Here is a 24,844-nt window from a genome sequence, read left to right on the forward strand (position 1 = left end):
TCTCTAGTGTCACATTTTATCTTTCCTATAAAAGGTCAGTGAAGAGAAATCTATTTCTCAGTAAGAGACAGTGAGGTACTAAAAGTAATTATAGATTTCTGCACAGTATTTTAAAATGGATATCGACATATACCTAGTAGCATCATCCCTTATGCTTAATGTTACTGTCACACAATCACATCTTATTTAAATCAAAGCCTACATCAAGGGACTTAAGAAAAGCTCAGTTTCATTGCCTTTGTAGTATAACAACAGTAAAACACCCAGTTGTCTGACAATTAGCTTTTTAATTGTTTTGTTAGCATGATTAGCTTTTACAAATATGCTCCCAGGTTACAGTTTCAACAGCATATTACATTGAGGCACTCCATAAATGTTTTATTATTATATAAAAAGTGCTGACTAGTAGCCGACAGCAGCATAAAAGGCTAGAGAGTACAGTAAACATCAGAGGCACTTATATCTTCAGGAACATTTAACATTTAAGATCAGAGATTCATTTCAAAAGTGTACTTTTTGGCTGGTTTCTTTCTCTCTAAATGACATCATTAGTATATATTCAGCTGTGTAAGGAAACGTTATGAGCAAACATATGTTTTACAGTATTAGCCACATCCTTACATTGAGAATATGTTGAGAATTATCCAAATACAAGGCTCTGGTTTTAGCTATTGATGGCATCTTAGAAGCATTTTGCTGTTAGTTGAATGTTTTAGTTGAGAGTTGGTTTTCTTCTTCTCTTGTCATGGAACGTGTAGGTTTCTGAGTCTCGCATGGTGTATTTTTACACAAACTGTTCAGGTTTCTCCATACTTGTACTTGAAGCTGTGGGGAATGTAAAAGGAAACACATTTACCATATCACCTCATATCACATCAGTTAGGACTACTTCAGATTAGTTGTGCTATGTTTATATTAATGTGACTCCTGAAAATAACCTCATGACAAAAGTATGGGACAGGGTCGTGTTCAGTATGACAGAACGGTGTGCAACATTGAATTCAATGGAAATGCTAGAAGAGCCCAGTTAAAAACAGGTTGTGATTATGGTGGCCCAGAGGGCAGTTACCATATGGTGGGGCATATTGACCACACGGTCACGCAATGTAGTAAACGTTGAAGAGAACCGAACGCACCCCAGCTCTTTCCATGAAGTCTGGTAATACCCACCTTCCCATAGCCTACTCACCAAGCAGACACAGTTGTTAGGAAAAAGACTGGCTGAACCAACCACACGACTGGTGAGCTAAGATTGGTTATGTCCTCAGTTGTGTCAAAAGCATATTAGTTCGGGAGACATCCGTGTCTAATGAGCTGATTGATGTCTGGACCGTTAAGATCATTAAGGCCCAGACCGTCCACTGTCTGTCTGTGTGCTCAGAAAGATTATGAGAGGTGACAGAGAGGTTGTTAGCACTGTCTGTCACATGGGGTGAGAGTGTTGTTGGACACATGGTGGTGTGCGTGTATGTGTGTGTGTGTAGTGTGTGTGTGTGTGTGTGTGTGTGTGTGTGTGTGTGTGTGTGTGTGTGTGTGTGTGTGTGTGTGTGTGTGTGTGTGTGTGTGTGTGTGTGTGTGTGTGTGTGTGTGTGTGTGTGTGTGTGTGTGTGTGTGTGTGGTGTTGGTGTGATGACATGCATTAACAATAAATAAAGCAAACAGTGAACAAATACACAAAAAGAGTTCAGCACACACACACACATACACACACACAATCAAACAGTTAATTGTTACACAAGAGAAGTAAGCCAGCTAATAATGAATAAATTATTGTTTAAGTTACAGGGCAAGCAATCATGCATACTACTGTAAGTATACAGAGGACAGTCATGGCATACCAGCATTGTAATGTAGAAAAGAGATTCTAGAAAACACACATACAAATAATTAATATTAAATTAGTACAAAACAATTATTTAGTCAGAGCGTAATTTGATTTGCAATATACATTCACACTAGTGATTTACAATATGTCAGTAAAAAGTCAATTTGATCTTTGTTCCCGAAAAGCAATAAACATAAAAAATATCAAATCATATTTGACATATTATACAAACAGTCAAGATCCCTTTGGCATCACATAGGATACTTAAGGCTACTTGCGTAACCCCGGGTCTCTGATATTATGAGTGAGATACATCACGAGGGATTCCCCGGAAACTCATTAGCTCTAAGAACCAATCAAACATGTGTGTCGGAGAGAGACAGGTCAAATTATGAAGGTATGCCCAACGAGCTGCATCGCATATCTCCTGTAAGGAGATGCCCTTGAACAGCGCCCAAAAAAGTAGCCATACCTGTGGTTAAAGGTCTTCACGACTCCAAAAAGTTGAACCCATTCCGAAATGGACCTAGGGCTTTCCTACCTAGACCCACTATGCATAAATGCATTTTAAAAATATAGAGACCCATTCCAAAGGGACGCGAGGAAAACTAGACCTGTTCCATAAAGACATGGTTGGATCCAGACCCGGTTCAAGTGGGGGAAGCAGCAGAAAAAGTCATTTTTTAAAGCTACTTTATTAACTGGAGCTGATAAATCACAAGAGGAGGGAGAGAGGTGGGCCGTACTATTAGTGAGTGACATGGGGAGCATCGAGGGAGAGACGAGGGACAGCAACCAACCAAACCAACCAAGCCGACTCGTGATATAGTAGATTAATAGCTGCCATAGCTAGGTTATTTCTCATCAAATATGATGACGTAGTACCTGTCTTAGACTGTATCAAACCGGGAGAAGCTAGCTAACGTTAGCTAGCTAGGCTATCTGAGTGCATGCACTTTCTCATCCTACTGCTAAAAATAATAACTCCATTCAGAATATTAAGCAGTAGTCTGTTGGCTCTTCGTCGTTGTAGCCTATCCTTCTCCTTTAACTTTTAATTCAGTCATTTTAATTCCATCTTCCATTTATTAGAGATCTCCTAACTGTTGCCACACATGGAGCGAGGCTCTATGACTGTTGCCTATTGCCGCTTTGATGACTTATGATTGGCCAACAACAAGCTACGTGCGCCACACTCCACTCTTGTGAAAAGCAAGAGCAGCAGCATAAACAAAATAATCTTTTCTTTCTCTCTCTACTGCAACAGTCACATTCGGATCTGTATGGGCCCTTCCGGACAAGTCAGTTAAAATTACACATACCCGAGACCCGAGACGATCATATCAGATCCAACCCTGACCCGTGATATTATTTAGAATTCTGGATCTCTACCTCTGGTGGAGTGAGCCCTCAGGGACAAATTTCCATCACGTATGGACTAATAAAGTATATCTTATCTTGTTTCTATACAGTGAGCGTGTAGAAGGAGCTCTAGCACCTGGACACCAGGTGTTGCAGGAAGGCAAAGAAGATCATCAACGACATCAGCCACCCGAGCCGAGGCCTGTTCTACCCTCTTCCATCACTCAGATGCGGGCAGTATAGGAGTATCATGGCAAAAACTGTCAGATTGGCTAATAGCTTCTACCCCAAGACTATCAGGCTGCTGAACAGCCATTAGGCAGACCCCCCCCCCCGTGCGCTGCTTGCTAATAATATCTGCCGTCCTGTGCATGCAAATAATAAACCTTCTAATCTGCAAGGGCACATGATTGGGGATCGTTGACAGTTGCTTGGCTCCATGGCTCCACAAAAATAGCTCATCTGAGAAAAAAGTGAAATATAACTAGCGTTCACCACGTGGGCTAATAGCCTAGCTATTTAGCACAGTGCTAACCTGAGAAACAAATCCTTTAACAATGTGAACATAGCTAGCATTTTCTTTGTAGGTTATTAGGGGCGGCAGCGTAGCCTAGTGGTTAGAGCGTTGGACTAGTAACCGGAAGGTTGCGAGTTCAAACCCCCGAGCTGACAAGGTACAAATCTGTCGTTCTGCCCCTGAACAGGCAGTTAACCCACTGTTCCCAGGCCGTCATTGAAAATAAGAATAATGTTCTTAACTGACTTGCCTGGTTAAATAAAGGTAAAATAAAAAATAAAATAAAAATTAGCCTAGCTAGTTAGCACAATGTTAGCCAAAGGAAGCTAGCGCTATGTTGGTCTTGCAATGAACAAAAGTGTGGCTCTCGACCGATAAGCAGTGAAAACTAGGATGGTCAGTCTAGTCAACGCGGCACGGTAGTGGGTTGAGCTAAATGAAAGAGCGAGCTAGTAATTGTACCCTTCCAGGTAGAAAAACCAGTCGGTAGAATAGCTAGCCTTGCAGCGAGCTAGCCAAATCTCAGTAGCCACCACAGGAGACAAGGGGAAGAAAAAGCGGAAAAGCTCATTCCTACCCAAAAGAGTCACATACAACACGGACAAAAGCTGTGCTTGGGGGCGTAACCTCACAGCACACATAGGAACAGGAAAACAAAGTTGTGCTAAGGAGAGCTTAGAGTAGTAGTCTACATGAGGAAGATAGGTGAGAATTACCAGAGGGCAGGCAAGTAGGTCTTTAGTATGAGGGGAGTGGCTCACCTCATTTGCCACTCGACCTGTCTGTCTCAGACAGACGATTACAAATGGTTCTTCGAGTTTATGAGTTTCTGGTGAATCCTTCATGTGAGATATTGAAACAAATAATTAAAAGAGAACCAAAGATACAGTAAAACTGCCTCAGACATTAGAGGGAGGCAGAATGCCTATCAGCCACTAGAGAGAGGCAGAGTTTGACTTCAATCATCAACACAAGCTCTTGTATGGATACACAACATCACTATGTATTTATACAGTGATAAATTGTGATTAGAATGAGAGTTTCAGGTCACTCTGTGTTGCAATGGCTACGACAAAGAGAAACTGATGCAGTGAAGAAGCCAAGTAACCAGCACACAGTTCAACACACTAGCCAGCCAATGAAAGAACTCAGAAGTGCTGTCAGTCAAAGCATATAAAGTGAACTTTGTTAGTTACAGTAGCGTCAGCAGTTGCAGGTTGGTTACATGAGCATGCAGCAGGGCTTTGTTCTCTTTTTAATCTTTTTAATCTTTCTGATACCTGGGGCAGAGTGCTTCTCTGTCCCGTCCTCGTCGGACTGTCCGTCTGAATACAGGTAGTGTGACTCTTTGGCCTGTTGACCAGGATAGACCAAATTCCTTGATGCTGTGTACGGTGATGCATTGTTTGAGTTAAAATTAGCTGTGGGCTCTGCCATGTATTTGATTAAGTTCTGTTGAGGTTGACAGTGATGGTAGCCCCGGTTGTTATAGCCATCCGCGGTGTAGGTGTTAAACTGAGGGTTACTCTCGTCCACCCCATCCTCGTCGCCAATGACGACAAGCTCGGCCCGGATGGATCCTTCATAGCCAAGGCCACGCCCACTGTCATCCTCTGCGGTCTGGTAGCCCATAAAGATGGCGGTGACAGGCTCGGACGTGTCCATGGTGTTCAGGATACTGAAGTGCGAGTCTTCCTGGTAGATCGGAGACGGCCTCAGGTCCATTTCAACTGATGAGTCGTAAAACATCCCTCCTCGCGGGTTCTCTCTAGGGCTATGGTAGAAGTCGTCAGTGGGGAACCCTTTCTCCACACCATAAGAGAAAGGATTCTGGTTATACCCGTTGTTTGGCTGGTAGTACTCCTCATCCTGCCTGCCAATGAAATAATGGACTGGAATGTGAGGGGAGGAGGAAAGAATCTCCAGCTCTGAGTTGTGGACTCCATCAATATAGTGGAGCTCCTTCCTGGAGAGGACATCACGCTTATACGACTCTTGCTGATACCCATTCCCATTGGTTTCGTGGATGACTTTACCATTACTCTGTTGGGGTCTTTTGGGGACTGAGGCCCTCCAGCTGCAGGTGTTGGAGAATGCAGGCACTGATTCCTGGTGGCCCCGGTGGTCTTTTGGGAAAGCACCGCTTTGAGGCATCTTCTGCGCTGTACCCTTTCGGAGCTGCTCCTCCACCTCCATAGGGCTGAGCTCATGGTGGCCCCGAGAGCCACGGGGGGTGGAGAATGCAGGCAATGTTGGCTTCTGGTGGCTCTGTGGGCCACAGTTGGTGGTGAATGCAGACACTGATTCCTGATGGCCTTGGTGGCCCAGTGGGCCGCTTTGAGACTTCTTCTGCTCTGTAGCTGCTCTGAGCAGAACCTCCACCTCCATAGCGCTGAGCTCGTCCACTCTGTTAGAATCATCCCCCAGCTGAGACTCGGCAGACCGCAGGGCATAGACAGACTTGCGGCCGTCGTCATAGACTTTGACCCCTCTCTGCTGGAGCACCTGGGGGGTGACAGTGGATGTGGACAGGACCCGGGTCTCCCCGGTACGGAGATCCTTCTGGACGTTGATCTCCATGGCAAACATGGCTGGAGGAGGAGAGAGGGAGGAGAGACAGAGTGAAAGAGGAAGGGAGGGAGAGAGATGGGTTGAAGTTATATAAAATTAGGGTTGTCAGATCTACAGTACATGCTATTGTTGTAATAAATGTTACTAGGAAGTTTCTTACTTTGTTTGGGTGTGTCCTTATTAGATTCAAAGGACTGCTTCTTTGAAATTGGAGGTTTGCAGGACTTTGGGGCATCTGGAGTAGCTGGGTTGATATGGATTGGCTCTGGAAAAAGGAAAGGAGCAATGTTTATTTTTGTATTGCCTTTTGATAATGCGTATAATGTAATATGTTTTATCAAATACAGTCATGACCCGAAATTATTGGCACCCTTGATAAAGATGAACAAAAAATACTCAATAAAATAAATAATACAAATACTGAGCTATATTGTATGCTCAACAAAATGGGAAAATCATATTATGCTATACTGGTACAATTGCTCAGAGAAATATATGTATTTTTATTCTCAAAAAGATAGGGGTCAAAATTATTGGCACCCCTGTTTTCAATATTCTGGCACCCTCTCCTTGCAAGAATAATGGCATTGAGCCTTTTTCTGGAATATTTTAGATTGGAGAACAGATTGGGATAGAGTTTAGAACAGTCCTCCATACAGAATCTTTCCAGATCCTTGATATCCTTTGTGTGCTCTTGGACTGCCTTCTTTAATTCAAACCAAAACCTTTCAATGGGGTTCAAGTCCGGATACTGAGATGGCCATTGCAAAATGTTGATTATGTGGTCAATTAACCATTTATTTGTGGAATCTGATGTGTGCTTGGGGTTATTGTCTTGCTGGAAGATCCACTTGCGTCCAAGTTTCAGCCTCCTGCCAGAGGCAACTAGGCTTTTGACTAAAGTATCCAGGTACTGGGTAAAGTTCATGATGCCGTTGACCTTAACACGAGTCGCAGGACCAGTGAAAGCAAAATAGCCCCATTACATCAAAGATCCACCACCATATTGTACACTAGGTATGGGGTTATTTTCTGCTTATCACATCCTTCTTTCGAAGCCAAACCCATTTTTTTTTAGATCACATGAAAATAAAGCTCTTTGGCCATGCACACCATTGGGAACCTGTAGGATATAGTCATGCCCTTAGGGGCGAAGGTCATATTAGGACGCAATGTCACTTTAGTCGCCTTAGTTGCCAGCAGCGATCTGAGTACAGGAACGGTGTACGGAGAAGGCATGGAGATTCCCAACGTGTTTAGCCGAGGCCAAAGCCACTAGCAAGGAGGTTTTGTAGGAGAGGATCTTCAGATTCACAGACTCCAGTGGCTCAAAAGGGGGTATAACACAGAACATCCAAAACCAAAGCTAAATCCCAAGTGGGCACAATAGGTTAAGAAACCTGCCTGAGACGGTGCACTCCCTTTAGGAACTGCACCACCAGGGCACAAGCCACAGACCCCAAATCTCTGGCCGGGGGACCCAAACCTACCTGTGCACCTGGGATAATTGATCCCTGCGCAACGGGAGTTGCCATAGGACCTCGCCCAATATACAGACAATCTCTGCAAACCAAGGATGCTTGGGATAAAGGGGAGCCGCAAAAAATCTATGACAAGCCCTCCAGGTGCACCCTCCCCAACGTGGGCCAAATCATCTCCATGGGCGGGGGTGGGGGGGTGGGGGGTGGGGGGGGGGGTGCATAAAGGAGGGTCCGAGACCTCATCGAGAAAAACAGATGACAATTAGCAGTCTCACAATGAGCAAAGATCTATGTTGGCCCTGCTGAGCATTTCCTATATGTGACCCGTTACAGATTCTGAGGCGTTTGAAACTGGTTCCTATTTCAAAGTAGGGACATTTAAAAAAAAGAATAATTTTGAACATGTGAACTGTTATGTGCCTTAAATTCAAACTTGTATGGGACCTGTAAATATTAATATGTTTAATAAAATGTTTAATGATCTGCCTAGTTGAGCCAAGGAGAAAGCACTGAGCTATACAGGGAGAAAGACAGGATCCTTCCTGGCTATTCACGATTGGCTGAGATAATGGAGTGGTTGGACATGCCGAGAGATGAGCCCTGATTGGTCTGTCTTGTCACAGGCTTCTGTCCATAACAGAATGGGCTCTTCCGTGGTCAGTATATAGCTAATATTTGCTATCGCCGATTTTTTGAAAGATACAATATAGCTATGGACAACTGCAAAAGTGTTGCTGTAGCTCTCAAAAGCATTGTTGCCCTAAATTTAGCTTGGTTTAAGTAGATAAACCTCTTTCTGGAGGACAATGCCATGCTTTACAAGCATGTGGGGTGGGGCTATGGCTTAAGAGGTTGTGAATGGTGCTGAATTGGGGTAACAAGGAAGAACTCTCTAAGTGTGAAAATCTCATCAAAATCTTTCACAGGACATTTGCTGCTACTTGTCTTTTAAGTGTGATAATGGGTTTTTGAACTTTTAAAGCAGCATAACTTTCCCATGTTTCCTCCAACTACAGTATACGATATACCATTTTGAAGCTTGTTTCTGGTGAAGGCCACTCTTGACAACCGTGTGTCTGAACACGGAGAAGAGACACTTTTAATTGAACTTACATGAGGGAGACACCACACTTTCAACACCCATGAACCCTGTGGAGGCTAGGGTTGAAAGAAATTGTGTTTTCTGTGCCACAGTTTGCTTAAAGCACAGCCCACTCTGGGTACAAGGGCTCTGGCTATCACTGACGTACCCCAATGTCACTTGGGGGTACTGTTGTCACAACAAGCTTCACTCGGTTTAGAAAGTAAGCTGTGTTCCGGTAACCGGCTGGCACCCAGTGCTGGACCACACCCATAGACCCAGGGAAGAATCTGTTATCATGGAGGTTACCCTACTAACCAGTCATAGGTACTGGCGACTAAGCGTCTTGTAACCTAGCCGGGGATGGGACAGACAGCACTGAAAAACTGACCCATTCTGTCGTAACAGACAGGGGTGATTTGTAATTTAATCTAATTCCCAGGAATGAAAAGTGTTGAGCTGGAGACAGACAGCTCATTTAGGGGTTCATATGATCCACAGAGAATGTTTGTGGGATAATAGCATGGTTGTGTTCAACCCTGCTCGTTCCAACAACTCCGCTATCAACAACCAATCGCCTATAGAGACTATAACCTGTATCACTAGATACGTCATAGGGTCTAGTGAGCTACAGGCAGGAATCAGAATTGAATCCAAGTAATGAGACACATATGGGGGAGGGGTGCCCCTTTGTGAGCAGAGAGTGAATCGCCCAATTTATTACTCTTACCCTGGGGAGATTAATATGCCCTTTGAACCCTGTGAACACTATGGAACACGGGGTAACAGAGGGGGCATTAAACATGGACAAGCTTCCAACATATACGTTGTGCTCCTGTGAGACTGTATAGCCTGCATTAAGCCTGGCCCCCTTACGGGCACAGGGGGCTCCGGCAATGGCTGATGTATTATCCTGTTTGGCTGCAACCAAATGTGGGGGCACTGTTGTCATAGCAATGTTTTTGTGGAAGGGCACACTGGTAGCTCAGACCCTCCCTCCGGGGGTTTACCCGAACCAAGTGCTCGGAGGCTGATTCCTCCTCGGTCTTGCACGCAAGCCCTGCTTCCTCCACTCCCTCCAACTCCAGGAATTGGAAATAGGATCTGCCATTATGCCGGGGTGAAGCTAATAAGTTTCATTAGCTGGAAGTTATGCATGCTAGCTCACGTTAGCAGGGAGGCTTTTTATTCTAAGCTAGGCAGGCTAGCCTCTTTGACAGCAGCACAGTCCATTTAGAATAGTGACTTAACGCTACGTATACTAAACAGGAGAGCTACCCAAGCAACTCCACAGTGGGGAGGCAGAAATTTGCAAATAGTAGCTAGCTCGCCTCTGCGAGTGACGCACAGTTCAGATGCCACATTTTTTGGCCAGTCGAACTGTGTAGAAATTAAGAGCGGCCTGGCACGGTTAAGAGCTTTGCTTGAGGTACTTGGTTTCATACAACCGCTCTGTCAAGGCTGTGGGTAACTGGTGAAAGGAGTCAGGCGCAGGAGAGCTGAGAGGGGCCGACATCAGCGGAAGTCGTGATAGACTTCCTCGTTTGTTTTGAGTTGAATTCAGGCATAACAGAGACCTCTCACAGAACTCCTCCACTTGTGACTCAGAGGCCATGATTGTGCTTCTGTTGTGGATGTGGTAGAGAAGACATCTTTTTTTGCATGCAATTAACATATATTAACATGCATGACATTTCTCTTGACAGTGGAATAACTATTCTGGCGCCCTGCATTAAACAGAGGCATGCTTTACTCTCTCTGTGCTGAAAGAGCGGCAGAGGCTGCTGAAAGTCAGACGAGGATCACTTTATCCCTGCTCTTCCAAAGAGAAAGTTACTTATTTTTTCAAACTTGGTGCGGCGATAGAGCACTGTTCGAACTAGGGTTTATCTAACATGGCTAGCACACTATGCAGCGCTTCTTTTCAGTTTAGCTAGCTTGAAAGTCTACATAGGACCTGATCATCAAGGTAGGGCCAGACCCTTCATCGACAAGTCTGGGAAGAGAGTCAAGCGGTGCTCGACCAAGTCAGACACAAGCGGTGGGGGTAGCCTCCCGTCTTCGAGTAGCCTCCCGTAACCGGCGACAGTGTGCACAGGATCCTGGTTGAGCGCAGGAAACTACTGCATGCACCACGCCCAGGCAGACAAGACATTTGCTCTGACCAAAGACCCGCTTCTTGGCCTTTTGGCTAAGATCAAGTGTAGCATCTTTTGACAGTGCTGCACTTAATCGGAGAAGCGATCGCAGGCCGGAGGGCTCCCGGGACATTGTGCTATTTATTTTTTGTTTAAAATCACGAGTTCATCTGACTCTGGGGAAGTAGATAAAGGGCTCATGGCCAAAATCCCGAAGAATCCCATTAAGTGAAAACATTTTTAAACTAGAAAGTTCTATCTGCATAAACCCATTTGAACTTGGCGCTACAAGGCTCTATCTCCCATACAATCACAAGCCTGATGATCATAATACATTTTATGTAATATAATAATATTTGATTATGTGTTCAATCTTGGTCCAATATTGTTATTCGATCATTTATGTATCCAAATAGCTACAGTTGTCTTAAAAACTGAACATGTCTAAGTGTCAGAACCTTATAGAACCTTGTAGAACCTAGAACCTTCCTCATCGACTTATTCAGACTAAGGAAATAGCTAGATGACTCAGTATTGGACTCGCGGTAGCTCCGTAACGCTGGCTAGCGTATTAGCTCGATTTGGGCCTACCCCCACACCAAAGCTAGTTAGCGTTGCTAGCTAACAACTCGGAATAATGACCATACTCACCCCTGGATGTGCCAATTGCCAGCAACTGACCCAGAAAATTGCTGAATTGGAGGGTAGAGTGTCTAAGAAGATGAACAGCTGATTGACACTTTGCTTGAGTCTGCCAAAAACGTAGTGAACGAAGCCACTTGCCCATGGCTTGTCACCGCGGCGTCGGGAAGAGCCTGCAGCTGTGAGACGAACTTTGATCCCGTTAGAAGAGACCTGGCCATGACAGGGAGCTATACTCAAGCATCCGGTCTGCTCCATTTCCTCTGCTCTGCCTCAGGAGCCATGGATCATTATACGGAACCAAAAAATCCTGGCAGGGGCCTCCCGGGTGGCGCAGTGGTTAAGGGTGCTGTACTGCAGCGCCAGCTGTGCCACCAGAGATCCTGGGTTCGCGCCCGGAGGTCCGTGGGGCGACGCACAATTGGCCTAGCGTCGTCCGGGTTAGGGAGGGCTTGGCCGGTAGGGATATCCTTGTCTCATCGCACACCAGCGACTCCTGTGGCGGGCCGGGCGCAGTGCGTGCTAACCAAGGTTGCCAGGTGCACGGTGTTTCCTCCGACACATTGGTGCGGCTGGCTTCCGGGTTGGATGCGCGCTGTGTTAAGAAGTGGTTGGGTTGTGTATCGGAGGACGCATGACTTTCAACCTTCGTCTCTCCCGAGCCCGTATGGGAGTAGTAGCGATGAGACAAGAGAGTAGCTACTAAAACAATTGGATACCACGAAATTGGGGAGAAAAAGGGGTAAAATTCAAAATAACAACAATACAAAAAAAAACAATAACAAAAAATCCTGGCAGGAAAACGCCAAGACAAAGTGATGCCTTGGAACTGGGAAACAGATACCGGGTATTGGATGAGGTCTCTGCCACTGTCCCCAAAGGAACAAACAACTCTGCCCGGAAGCAAGTGGACCCACACCATCTAAACAATTTACAACGACACAGCTCTTACAACTAGCCCCAAACAACTTTCTAGGAGGAAGATAACTCAAGAGAGACGCAATTTAAGAAAATTACCAAGCAGCAGTCCCACTGTCCTTATTGTGGGCTCATCCATGATCCAAAATGTTTCTATTAGGAAAACAGAGACCATCTGTTACCCGGGTGTCCAGATCCGGGACATTGACTGTATGTTACCGCTACTCATTAGTGAACACCCGACTGCCACAGCTATCACAGTCCATGTAGGGTCAAATGATATTAAACTATATCAATCTGAGCAACTTAAAAAGGACTTTAAATCACTGATTCATACTCTACTTCAATCAGGTTAACAATGCTTTATTTCAGGTCGACTCCCATCTCCACTCTCTACGGATAATAATAAAAATCATATACGCCAGCTACACATCTGGCTTAAAGCTTATTGTTGTTCAATAAATCGAATCAAATCGAATCAAATCAAATCAAATCAAGTTTGATTTGTCACATACACATGGTTAGCAGATGTTAATGCGAGTGTAGCGAAATGCTTGTGCTTCTAGTTCCGACAATGCAGTAATAACCAACAAGTAATCTAACTAACAATTCCAAAACTACTGTCTTATACACAGTGTAAGGGGATAAAGAATATGTACATAAAGATATATGAATGAGTGATGGTACAGAGCAGCATAGGCAAGGTACAGTAGATGGTATCGGGTACAGTATATACATATGAGATGACAATGTAAACAAAGTGGCATAGTTAAAGTGGCTAGTGATACATGTATTACATAAAGATGCAGTAGATGTTATGCCGGTGAATGAGGACCCAAAAGCGACTTGGCGAAAACAGAGTCTTTATTCCAGTAAAGGAAATAGGCAATACTCCTAGACAAAACGGAGCAGAAAACAAAACATAAAAAACGAATTCCACTCGTAGTGACGAGGACAGACTGGAGACTCGACCATAAACTGTAGGTTGCCTCGGGAAGGCACCGACCGTAGCAGACTCAGACACCTGCTCACACGCAGCATCTGAGGGAAACAAGACACGACAGGGCGAGACAAAGACACAGCACGGCGAACAATATATAAGGATCCGACAGGACAGAAACGGAAGACAAGGGGAGAAATAGGGACTCTAATCAGAGGGCAAGATACGGAACAGGTGTGAAAAGATTAGATGATTGATTAGGGGAATAGGAACAGCTGGGAGCAGGAACGGAACGATAGAGAGAGGAGAGAGAGGGAGGGAGAGAGAGAGGGATAGAAAAAGGGAACGAACCTAATAAGACCAGCAGGGGGAAACGAACAGAAGGGAAAGCAAAATGACAACACAATATAAGACAAAACATGACAGTAGATGATATAGAGTACAGTATATATGTATGCATATGAGATGAATAATGTAGGGTATGTAACATTATATTAGGTAGCATTGTTTAAAGTGGCTAGTGATATATTTTACATCATTTCCCATCAATTCCCATTATTAAAGTGGCTGGAGTTGAGTCAGTGTTAGTGTGTTGGCAGCAGCCACTCAATATTAGTGGTGGCTGTTTAACAGTCTGATGGCCTTGAGATAGAAGCTGTATTTCAGTCTCTCGGTCCCAGCTTTGATGCACCTGTACTGACCTCGCCTTCTGGATGATAGCGGGGTGAACAGGCAGTGGCTCGGGTGGTTGTTGTCCTTGATGATCTTTATGGCCTTCCTGTAACATCGGGTGGTGTAGGTGTCCTGGAGGGCAGGTAGTTTGCCCCCGGTGATGCGTTGTGCAGACCTTACTACCCTCTGGAGAGCCTTACGGTTGTGGGCGGAGCAGTTGCCGTACCAGGCGGTGATACAGCCCGCCAGGATGCTCTTGATTGTGCATCTGTAGAAGTTTGTGAGTGCTTTTGGTGACAAGCCAAATTTCTTCAGCCTCCTGAGGTTGAAGAGGCGCTGCTGCGCCTTCTTCATCATGCTGTCTGTGTGAGTGGACCAATTCAGTTTGTCTGTGATGTGTATTCCGAGGAACTTAAAACTTACTACCATCTCCACTACTGTTCCATCGATGTGGCTAGGGGGGTGTTCCCTCTGCTGTTTCCTGAAGTCCACAATCATCTCCTTAGTTTTGTTGACGTTGAGTGTGAGGTTATTTTCCTGACACCACACTCTGAGGGCCCTCACCTCCTCCCTGTAGGCCGTCTCGTCGTTGTTGGTAATCAAGCCTACCACTGTTGTGTCGTCCGCAAAATTGATGATTATGTTGGAGGCTTGCGTGGCCACGCAATCAAGCCTACCACTGTTGTGTCGTCCGCAAACTTGATGATTATGTTGGAGGCTTGCGTGGCCACGCAGTCGTGGGTGAACAGGGAGTACAGGAGAGGGCTCAGAACGCACCCTTGTGGGGCCCCAGTGTTGAGTATCAGCGGAGTGGAGATGTTGTTGCCTACCCTCACCACCTGGGGGCAGCCCGTCAGGAAGTCCAGTACCCAGTTGCACAGGGCGGGGTCGAGACCCAGGGTCTCAAGCTTGATGACGAGCTTGGAGGGTACTATGGTGTTGAATGCCGAGCTGTAGTCGATGAACAGCATTCTCACATAGGTATTCCTCTTGTCCAGATGGGTTAGGGCAGTGTGCAGTGTGGTTGAGGTTGCATCGTCACTGGACCCATTTGGGCGGTAAGCTAATTGGAGTGGTTCTAGGGTGTCAGGTAGGGTGGAGGTGATATGGTCCTTGACTCGTCTCTCAAAGCACTTCATGATGACGGAAGTGAGTGCTACGGGGCGGTAGTCGTTTAGCTCAGTTACCTTAGCTTTCTTGGGAACAGGAACAATGGTGGCCCTCTTGAAGCATGTGGGAACAGCAGACTGGTATAAGGATTGATTGAATATGTCCGTAAACACACCGGCCAGCTGGTCTGCGCATGCTCTGAGGGCGCGGCTGGGGATGCCGTCTGGGCCTGCAGCCTTGCGAGGGTTAACACGTTTAAATGTCTTAATCACCTCGGCTGCAGTGAAGGAGAGTCCGCATGTTTTCGTTGCATGCCGTGTCAGTGGCACCGTATTGTCCTCAAAGCGGGCAAAATAAGCATACAATATATGGACAATTTTACAGCTTTCCTAATTCGACCAAATTCATTTATCCGGGATGGATTACATCTGAATAGGTATGGTACAAGCATTCTCTCCTCAAACCTGGCTCTCACTATAGTCTCATACAGAGCATGTGAGAGTATACAGCCATGGGGGTTGATACTCGGAATTGGTCGATTCCACATCAGACTTTACTCATTGTTCCCCTCCCAGCTTTCAATAGCACTACATGTGCTGATAACATGGATGAAACTTTTGATGGACTTTATGTTATTGTTACACTATTGTCAATGTACCGTGTTGCCACTTCCTCGCACAGTCAGAGGGGTATTGTTAGATGAAATCTTGTCTCCATCCAATTCAGGCCCGTCAGTAGTTACACGAGGAAGCATCGCTCATCTAATATTACCTTGAATGCTCCATCTGATATGAGCTCTCAAAATAGTGGCCTTGGAATGATTCATTTAAATGCTGGAAGCTTGATCCAAAAGTTAGATTTGATTTAAATACTGGTCTGACAATCACATGCTGACATACTGATTACATCTGAATCCTGGCTCTGTTTCTCTGTTCCAAACTCAGATGTTCTGTTAGCTGGGTACAATGTCTACAGAGGTGAAGGTATTTCTATATATGTTAAATGCAACCTAGATGTCACTGTGTCAATTTCTACTTCTGTTCCCGAAACAGTATGAATGCTTAGTTCTAAATGGGGTCCTTGTTCATAATGCACTATTAACGCTAACGCTAGCGGGAGTTTATCGCCCACCCTCAGCTCCGGTATCTGCTCTAGGCAAATTGTTTGAGTTAATGTCTAATTATGCAATCTCTGAAATATGGATTATCAGAGATCTCAATCTGGACTGCTTGATGCCAGCATCGCTTAAATTAAATAGACATTTGTAACGAACTAAATTTTACTCAACCAATACCTATACCTATCCATCCTAATCCAAAAGACCCGGAAACATCTACATTAATAGACCTTATCTTAACAAATACACCTCACAAATATATAGCTAGTGGGTTATTTGCAAATTACATCGGTGACCCCTGCCCTATTGCATGTATCAGGCTAAAAAACCCTGACCCCCGTATAATTCTCAAGATAAACTATAAACACTTCTCAGAGCGAGCCTTTATCCATGACCTTTATTACTCAGAGCTTTTATCCGCAAACTACATAATGGACCCAGTTTTAGCGTTCTCTTTCTTTTCATACATTTTTACCTCCATGGCTGTTAAACACGCCCTGTTAAAGCGATTTAGGGTAAAAAAATGTAACTAATCCTTGGTTCTCCTCTGATTTGAAAATCCTTTTCCAGCAAAAGAATCAAGCATGGGCCTTGGCGAGGAAAACTGGCGAAACAGCTGATTGGCTGCTTTTTAGGCAATTGAGAAATAAATGGACTGGAGGAATAAAAAAGGCAAGATCTAGGTGTTATGACAGAGTCTGCTGGTGATCCCTCTAAATTCTGGAAAACCGTTAACTCACTTAAACGAGGAAACTCCTCGACGTCCCTGCCACAGCAAATTACATCGGAATCTGGGATCGTCAGTGACCCAACTAAAATTTGTGATGTTTTTAATAAGCACTTTATTTCTGCTGGTGTTCTTTTTTAAAGAAAAAATTGCCAATATGATCCTGACCAGTCTATTGTTTCAGCCCCTCGGCCCCCACCTGAAGTGGACAACATTAAGCCGGTTTTGAATTTTCAAAAAGTCACAGAAGATGAGGTCTTATCCGTTATAGATTCAAAGAAATCGTTAGGTGCTGACAATCTGGATCGATATTTACTCAAGTGTGTGGTACCTATCATTGCTAGTGCAGTGACGCACATCTTCAATCAAACATTAGTCATAGGAAAATAGCTTCTGTTTGGATAATTATCGGCCCATCACTAAGCTCTCCTGTTTGGCTAAAATTATAGAGTCATTGGTGAATAGGCAACTACAATCATTTTAACTGTTAACAATACTCTTTCTAGCAATCAATCTGGCGTCAGACATAAACACAGTACCACTACGGCCACTGTACATGTTGTAAAGGATATTGCTAATGCCCTAGATAATGGAAAGTACTGTGCCGCCTTGTTCATAGATTTGTCTGTGCCGCCTTGTTCATAGATTTGTCTTTTGACACTGTAGACCATGCAATAATTTTGGGTAAGCTGTCGTCAATAGGACTGGGATCGGATGCCTGTCGTTGGTGTCATGACTATCTAAAGGATAGAAGTCAGGCTTTTAGAGTCGACGGCATCCAATCGGAGCCATTGGAGTTGGTTAAAGGTGTCCCACAAGGTTCTATACTTGGTCCATTACTGTTCACTCTCTACATAAACAATATCGTTGATAAGGTAAGAAAGTGTCAAATTAATTTATATGCTGATGACACTATCATGTACTCTATTGCTTCAATGGCTGACCAAGCATTATTGCAGCTGGACACAGATTTTAAGATATTAGAAGGGTTGTTTTTTTACAGTTGAAACTTGTTTTAAATGCTAAGAAAACACATTTTATCATTTTTAATAGGTCCAACAAGTTGGTTGAAAGTACACTTGCACTTACGAGTTTAGATGGCTCTCAAATAAATCAGGTTTCTGCATATAAATACTTAGGGATATGGCTGGATGATAAACAGCCTTTTAAAATGCATATTGATGAACTTTGTAAATGGCAAAAAATCAAGCTAGGCTTCCTCTATAGAAACAGGTCATGTTTGTCCTCCACAAATAGAAGACAAATTGTGCAAGCTACTTTTATGTCTGTTATAGATTATGGGGATATTATTTACATGCATGCTACAGCATCCACACTTAAACTGCTGGATGCTACTTATCATTGCGCACTTAGGTTTATTACGGGTGCTAGCTACAGAACTCACCGCTGTGTTTTATATCAAAATGTGGGTTGGACTTTGCTGTCCGTGAGACGAAAACAACATGCTCTCTTGTTTGTTTATAAAGCACTTCTGAATAAACTACCATCTTATTTATCATCACTCATCAACATTATAATTATAATTCATGGATCACACTTGAGGCCCCGGCGATCTTCACAGAGTTGGGTACGGCTGCCTTTATGTGTTATGCTCCTTGCATATGGAATCGCCTGCAGACCAAACTTAAACTTGACTCTTGTCCCCCTTGCCCATTTTAAACATTTATTGGAGGATTTTTGTATTGCTTGTAACTGCTTTGGGTAATGCAAGTTATTGTGCTATTAGGGGAATAACCTACAGTATGTGTAAATGTAACAATCTGCTGTAGTATTGTTTTTGTGTTATCTGTGAACGTTTTGTTTGTCTTGTGTAATTTCTTAATCATTGTACCTAAACTGTATGTGTAAACATGTATACGCAGGGCCCAGCTGTAAAAGAGACCTTGGTCTCAGTCTGAGTTCCTTGTTTGAAATAAAGATATAATGGCTGAAACCAGATTGACATTTCAGAGCCATAAGGTTCTATCTGCGATTGCACCCACAAAAAAAAAACATTTGATACTCTGCACTTTAGGTAGCTTTAAGGTGTGGATATGGGTTATGAAAGAAGAATTCACTACAAAACAGTTCTGAGACCTGGGATGAGAAAACATTGATGCCTAACATCTCAGAAGTATGCTTTACACAGATATAACCTCATAGTCCCCAAGGTAAACGATTTGTGTTATCTATTTTGTACAGTCCCCCCCCCCCCCCCCGCACCTCATCTTTGTCAACGGTGCCAATAATTACGGTCACAAATACGTAATCGGCAAGCTAGCAAAAAGGACTTACCTTCTTGGAAATTCTCCTTTGCGTCCTATAAGATCACATAAAACAAAGAGACTAAAAGTCACCAACCTCAAATAAAACGTTCAGATACAACCGTGTTAGATATACATCTACAGTACTCTCATTGTGGCCAAAGCGAAAACTTGTAAGACAGAAATAGCTCAATGTCAATAAGTACCGTACCGTCCAAGTACCTTTATTATCTCCTCAGGTGTTTTCTCGATAGCTTTCAGCCTCTTCAGGATGAAGCCCTCATTTTTCGAAATCATCGTCTCTTCCCTCTCCAGAGCCTCAATCTCTTTCTCCATCCTGCAAGCCCAGACGAAGAGGGTTCAAAGGTCATATCACCTCGCAGAGTAGGGGTGAGGAATAGGATCGGTGAGCTGACTGTTTTCTCATCTTCTGAAGACTTTCTGTTATGACTGGAGTCTCGTCAAAGGTGTAAATTGGCAAACTGATCATGGCTGGCATCAGACAGACTTGGGGTCAACGGCCCCGGCATCCCTCCTCTGCCAACCCCATCAACGCTGTGCCGTCCCAGCCAACTGGCACAAGCGTGACACTTTGACACCTACAGTCCAAATGACACTATCCCAAAGTGGTACCACCCTAACAGAATGGCACCTACTCTGTGAAATATTAACAAGTGGCCATTGAGTAGAGGGAGGAGTGCAGAATGAGACTATTTGGAAATGTCCTTCTCTCTTACTAAAGACCTCTTACCAAAAAAGACCTGAACACTATATCACTCCTTATGCCATCTTTTAATAATGACAAATGTTTCAATCCTAGGTGGTCTTCGTTAGGTTAAAAAAGTCTTAGTTACAGGAGTTGGTGGACCTAAAGATCACTCTGCTGTTGTCTTATTACCAGCACCTCAGGGTTTTCAGGGAATGCACTGACCGCCACTTGGTCAAATTGGTACACATCTAAGGGATTTAGGTCTAACTGGACAATGGATGGACTGCCCTTCACCACAGACAGTCCAATACATGTTGTCTTCAGTGTGTTGATGCAGTGACTGTTTCTTGAGCATAGAAATCAAATAAATAAAACAGGCATCCCCATTTAAAAGCAACACTTGACTGTAAGCGGAACAGATGTTTTAAATGAGTAAGATTTATAACACTAACCAGCACTTTCACATAACACTTAACCAACTGTTGCTAAAAGCATTTCTCAACATAATACGGCCTATGTTCAGGCAGCCATGTTAAACCAGCAATGTAAACATAGATCAGTTTATACATGCACAAATGGAGTATGAGTTGTCTCGGCTTACTGTACCTGTGGATGCTGGTCTGGAGGAGTTTAGTTTGTTGTTGATCTCCCCTCAAAGTCTCTCTCTGCTGTGGGCTTTGGTTGCTCGTTCCATCCATGAGCCACTGTTCCCTCAGAGACTTTTTCTGTTCAAAGCAGAAGAGGAAACATTACGGCTTAAGTGTCCTGAGACTTTTTTTTTTACACGCTGATGTGTATTTTAATGGACTGCTCAACTGCAGTGACCATAAAATATCAACCTGTCAGAAAGCCTTGGTGCTTGGAATTCTCACTGTCATTAGATGTTTGACTTACGAATTCATCCAATGTTGTTGAAATGATGTGGTCTGACTATATGACAGTAAGAATCTATAATTTGATCACGTCATCACATTATCTTACTGTACCTTTAAGTGCTGAAGCTTTAGCCTCTCCTGGTCTATTTCCAGCTTTTTATGAACAATGTCTTCTTGGACTTTTCTCTTATCCTGCAGATACAATATAGTTATGAATCTTACTACAGTACTCGAAACAGGTATTGTTCAGAAGTTGATTTGCTGTAAGAGGACCAGACTGATTCCAGGTCAGTTTACCGTTATTGCTTGGAGTCGGTCCTTTACCAATTCTGCCTCTTCCATACTGACCCTGGACCAAAGAAATTGAAAAGTGAGGGGAGGATACTGGAATAAAAACAGTATCTAAAAAGTGATGATCTGGCACGTACAACCCTATATACAATGTATAGAGCTTCACTATGGGTTGAGAGGGAAAGTTAAAGGGATTCAGATTATTTTCGACTTGTCTTCAAAGTGAACTATCCCTTCAACTGTTAAAAACAGGATAAGCGCCAGTGGTGATTGAAAGAGTGACTTGACAAATTTGACCAGGAACAAAAGGGTTTGACTTCCACAATGTCACAGACACAGGAGGTTGTATTTAAATATGAAATATATAAATACTTATTTAAATACCCCAAATAGTATTTGAACCCAGGTCTGGGTTTTAGCCTACCTGATCAGACCTGAAACAAGAGTCTGGTCTAGCCACTAACACACTCAACTGTATTTCTGGTCTGAGAGAGCAAGGCATTCAAACCCCTCAGATCTTACTCCAGAAATGTTCTGGCCTACAAGGCAAGAGTCTCCAAACTCGCCATATCAATTGGGAGTGGTATAGATATCAATGTAAGCCGAGTCAACTGGTGTGATGATACGCATACTTACAAACATCACAAGGTGCAAAAATGCATGGACTTTATGGACTCTGTCACATTCTGTCAGGGGTGCTTCTGTTGTGTGGTGATAGTGACAGGGATGACCTAAAAGGCATGCTAGCACCTCCCTGATCTCCTGACACTTTTCCCCCCTGTCTCTCACCATGCCCCACAGATATTCCAGCCAGGCTTTGTCCTCAGACAGATAGCCCCCTTAATGGGATGACACAGCAGCGGCCTCCACATCTGCTATTCACATAGAGGTACGAACATAAAACAGATGTCTTCCAGATACTGTCAAAAAATGTCTGTACATAACTGCTCATTCCTTTCTGATGCTGCTAGTCCTCTAACAGGGAATTCTGAAAATCAGTGTAGATAACGGGGAGGAAACAGATTTAAAGAAGGATTTTGAAGCCTTGAGACAATTGAGAAATAGAGGGTGAATGGGCAAGACGACAGATTTTGACCTTGTCAGCTCGGGAATTCAATCTTGCAACCTTTCGCTTATAAGTCCAACGCTCTAACCACTAGGCTACCTGCTGCCCCAATATATTTAGTAGTTTTATCTAAAAAGGATAACATTTTTAATACATCACTATTTATTTTAAATGAAATTCACATGGTTCTACCCTTCCTCCTCTGAGGAGCCTCAACTGTATGAAGTCCAAATGGAATGGCATTCGGTCAGATCAGAGAATGATTGCAATGAGGAGCTATATCTGTATGTATAATCACATCCAATGTCTCTGGTCTCTACCCAACATTACCGAGGCTGGGTGAGGTACGGTGCTACTCAGACAATACCTTGACATCAAGCCAAGGGGTGGGAAGCACTGTGGTAGAACATGATAAAGATGCTCCCATCATTATGTCCTCACCAACACAATATGCCAGAGGAGCACCAGTTGCCACCTTTCACCACACAACACTCAATGCTTCCCATGGGGGAAAAATGGGGTGAGGCATCTACATACTGTACATAGAGGAATGAGCTGGCTGAACCACGCCTCTTGCATTGCATGCTTGTATAGTGAAGCGCTGTCTAAAAATAGCAGGTCAAAATAGCGAGTGCTGCATTCTGCTGCAAATAATGTGTGTCTGTCTCTTCGAAAACAGAGCTAAGCAAACAGGTGATATTTAGAACTGAAGTACAGTTATTGTCCTTCATTTACAAATGTATAAACATTTGGGCTGCTGTTATGGTCGTAGTAGCTACAGTACTACAGGTTATTGACATGAAGCCTTTGTGACTCAATAATGTCATGTGGCATAGGGCCAGTTATGCCAATGCTGATTACAACATGTATCATCATCACACAACTCAGCTTGCAGCATAAACAATTACATTCAAGAATTGGAAAATCCGTCCCTGGTGAAATAAAATTTAAAACAAGGGGAAAAAATCACACAATCCTGATTAAAAATGAATGGCTCTTATCAATTCTTGAAGTGTCATTTCAATGAATCTCCTGAATAGACTAAATTGAAATGGTACTCACTGATCCCAACCCTGGTCAGCATTGTGAAGTGTGCGATATACGTGTGACTAATTAGGCTGGACACCCTTTTGACTCTTAGGTCAGCACTTCTGAGAAGTCTAAGAAAATGTGAGACCTAATGAAAGACCTAAGCAACAATGCTTTCATTTTTACCTGGCCTGATACATCACACTCCAGGCATAAGCGGTCACTTAGGGCCCCAGGGCGATAGGGGCCCCCAACCCAATTTTTCTCTTGTTGTCAGTCACCGACAGTCACTCAATTAGCCATGTCAGCACCCCAACCAAATCTCGTGCAAGGCCCCCAGAAGGCTAGAGTCGGCCCCGATCACACTTGGTAGCTAAGTACACTATACAGCAAAATGCAGACTCTTAATTGATTTTCTTTATACTCGGATCCCCAGCACCCGCGCAGAACAATCGGATGTGTTTCAATCTCTCCACATAGTGAAGAGTGGAAGCTCTAAACTGTGATGGTCAGTTCCTTCTAAGCTGCCTGCCCTAAGCTGATCATTGGTGACTTATCCAGGCAGCAAATCTGCTAGGGCATCTGCTTGCACAACAATAATTGCGTGGACACATGGCTTTCAAAATGGCACATGGATGATAGTCGAGCAGTAGTCAAAATGTAGCAAACACTAAATGTGCACTCTTCCTTCATTTTCTTTATGCTATTATTTGATGGGTGTATATTTCATTCCAGTAGCAAAGAGGACTGATAAGGGCTCAAAGCAAAGCGTTTGTCAATAATATAGCCTGAATGCACAAATCATGGACAAAGAATGAAACAGAAGTACTGTGTATTCTACGCCTATTATGGTATTTTTTCTCTCCAAAGTCCCACATTAGAATAGCTTGTGAGTGTGCAGTTGTCGCATGCATGAAAAGAGTGTCCCAAGTAAAAGTACCTATAAAATGACATTGAATCCCCATGCCGTCGCATACCATGACAGGTTCTGAATGCACCCAACAGATGGTGAAAACTGAAAAGGTTTAAGCGAAGCTTTAAGGGATTAATGGAGACCCTGCAGTCACCCTGTCCAATTGTTTAATATCGTCACGCATTAAAAAAGAGCAATTGAACATAACAGTGAAATGATGTTGCAACCATTCAAAAGTACACCGTACATAGGTTAAAACCTATACAAAGGTATACCGTATTGCATAGTTAATATAACGTATAATATATCGTATAATATAACGTATACATTAAACTATTCTCCATGTCAGGTATCAGTGCGCTCATGGCCAAATTCCACAACATTGCCAAACAAAAAGTAACGGTTTGAGTAAATAGCAATAACACTCACCAGTTATATAAGTGAACAAAGGCAGGATATGGATTATAAATGCCTTGGTGGCTCAAATTCTCAAATTCACTATACTTCTCAAGTGGACAGCGCTCTGTCCCGCACAACCCGACAGTCAGGTACAGTGTGTGGGGATTGACCGGAGCCAGGGTTACACATGATTGGCA

General features: G+C 43.7%; 1 protein-coding gene across 2 annotated transcripts; it reads right to left on the minus strand.

Moving 5' to 3' along the window:
• Positions 1 to 277: 277 nt before the first annotated feature.
• LOC124009137 lies at positions 278 to 23,797 on the minus strand. 2 transcript variants are annotated; one of them, XM_046320647.1, is made up of 9 exons: positions 23,522 to 23,797; positions 21,247 to 21,298; positions 21,061 to 21,141; positions 20,681 to 20,799; positions 19,588 to 19,702; positions 19,397 to 19,421; positions 6,436 to 6,540; positions 4,985 to 6,295; positions 278 to 825 (listed from the first exon to the last, which is right to left on the minus strand). In XM_046320647.1, exons 1-9 carry the CDS (start codon positions 23,533 to 23,535, stop codon positions 785 to 787), a joined length of 1,863 nt encoding a protein of 620 aa, XP_046176603.1. In that variant the 5' UTR covers positions 23,536 to 23,797; the 3' UTR covers positions 278 to 784. The 2 variants fall into 2 exon arrangements, with proteins under 2 accessions (XP_046176603.1, XP_046176602.1); XM_046320646.1 differs by having other exon boundaries at positions 278 to 6,295.
• Positions 23,798 to 24,844: the final 1,047 nt, after the last annotated feature.

Source organism: Oncorhynchus gorbuscha, linkage group LG22 (genome assembly GCF_021184085.1).
Source record: "Oncorhynchus gorbuscha isolate QuinsamMale2020 ecotype Even-year linkage group LG22, OgorEven_v1.0, whole genome shotgun sequence".
Taxonomy (NCBI): domain Eukaryota; kingdom Metazoa; phylum Chordata; class Actinopteri; order Salmoniformes; family Salmonidae; genus Oncorhynchus; species Oncorhynchus gorbuscha.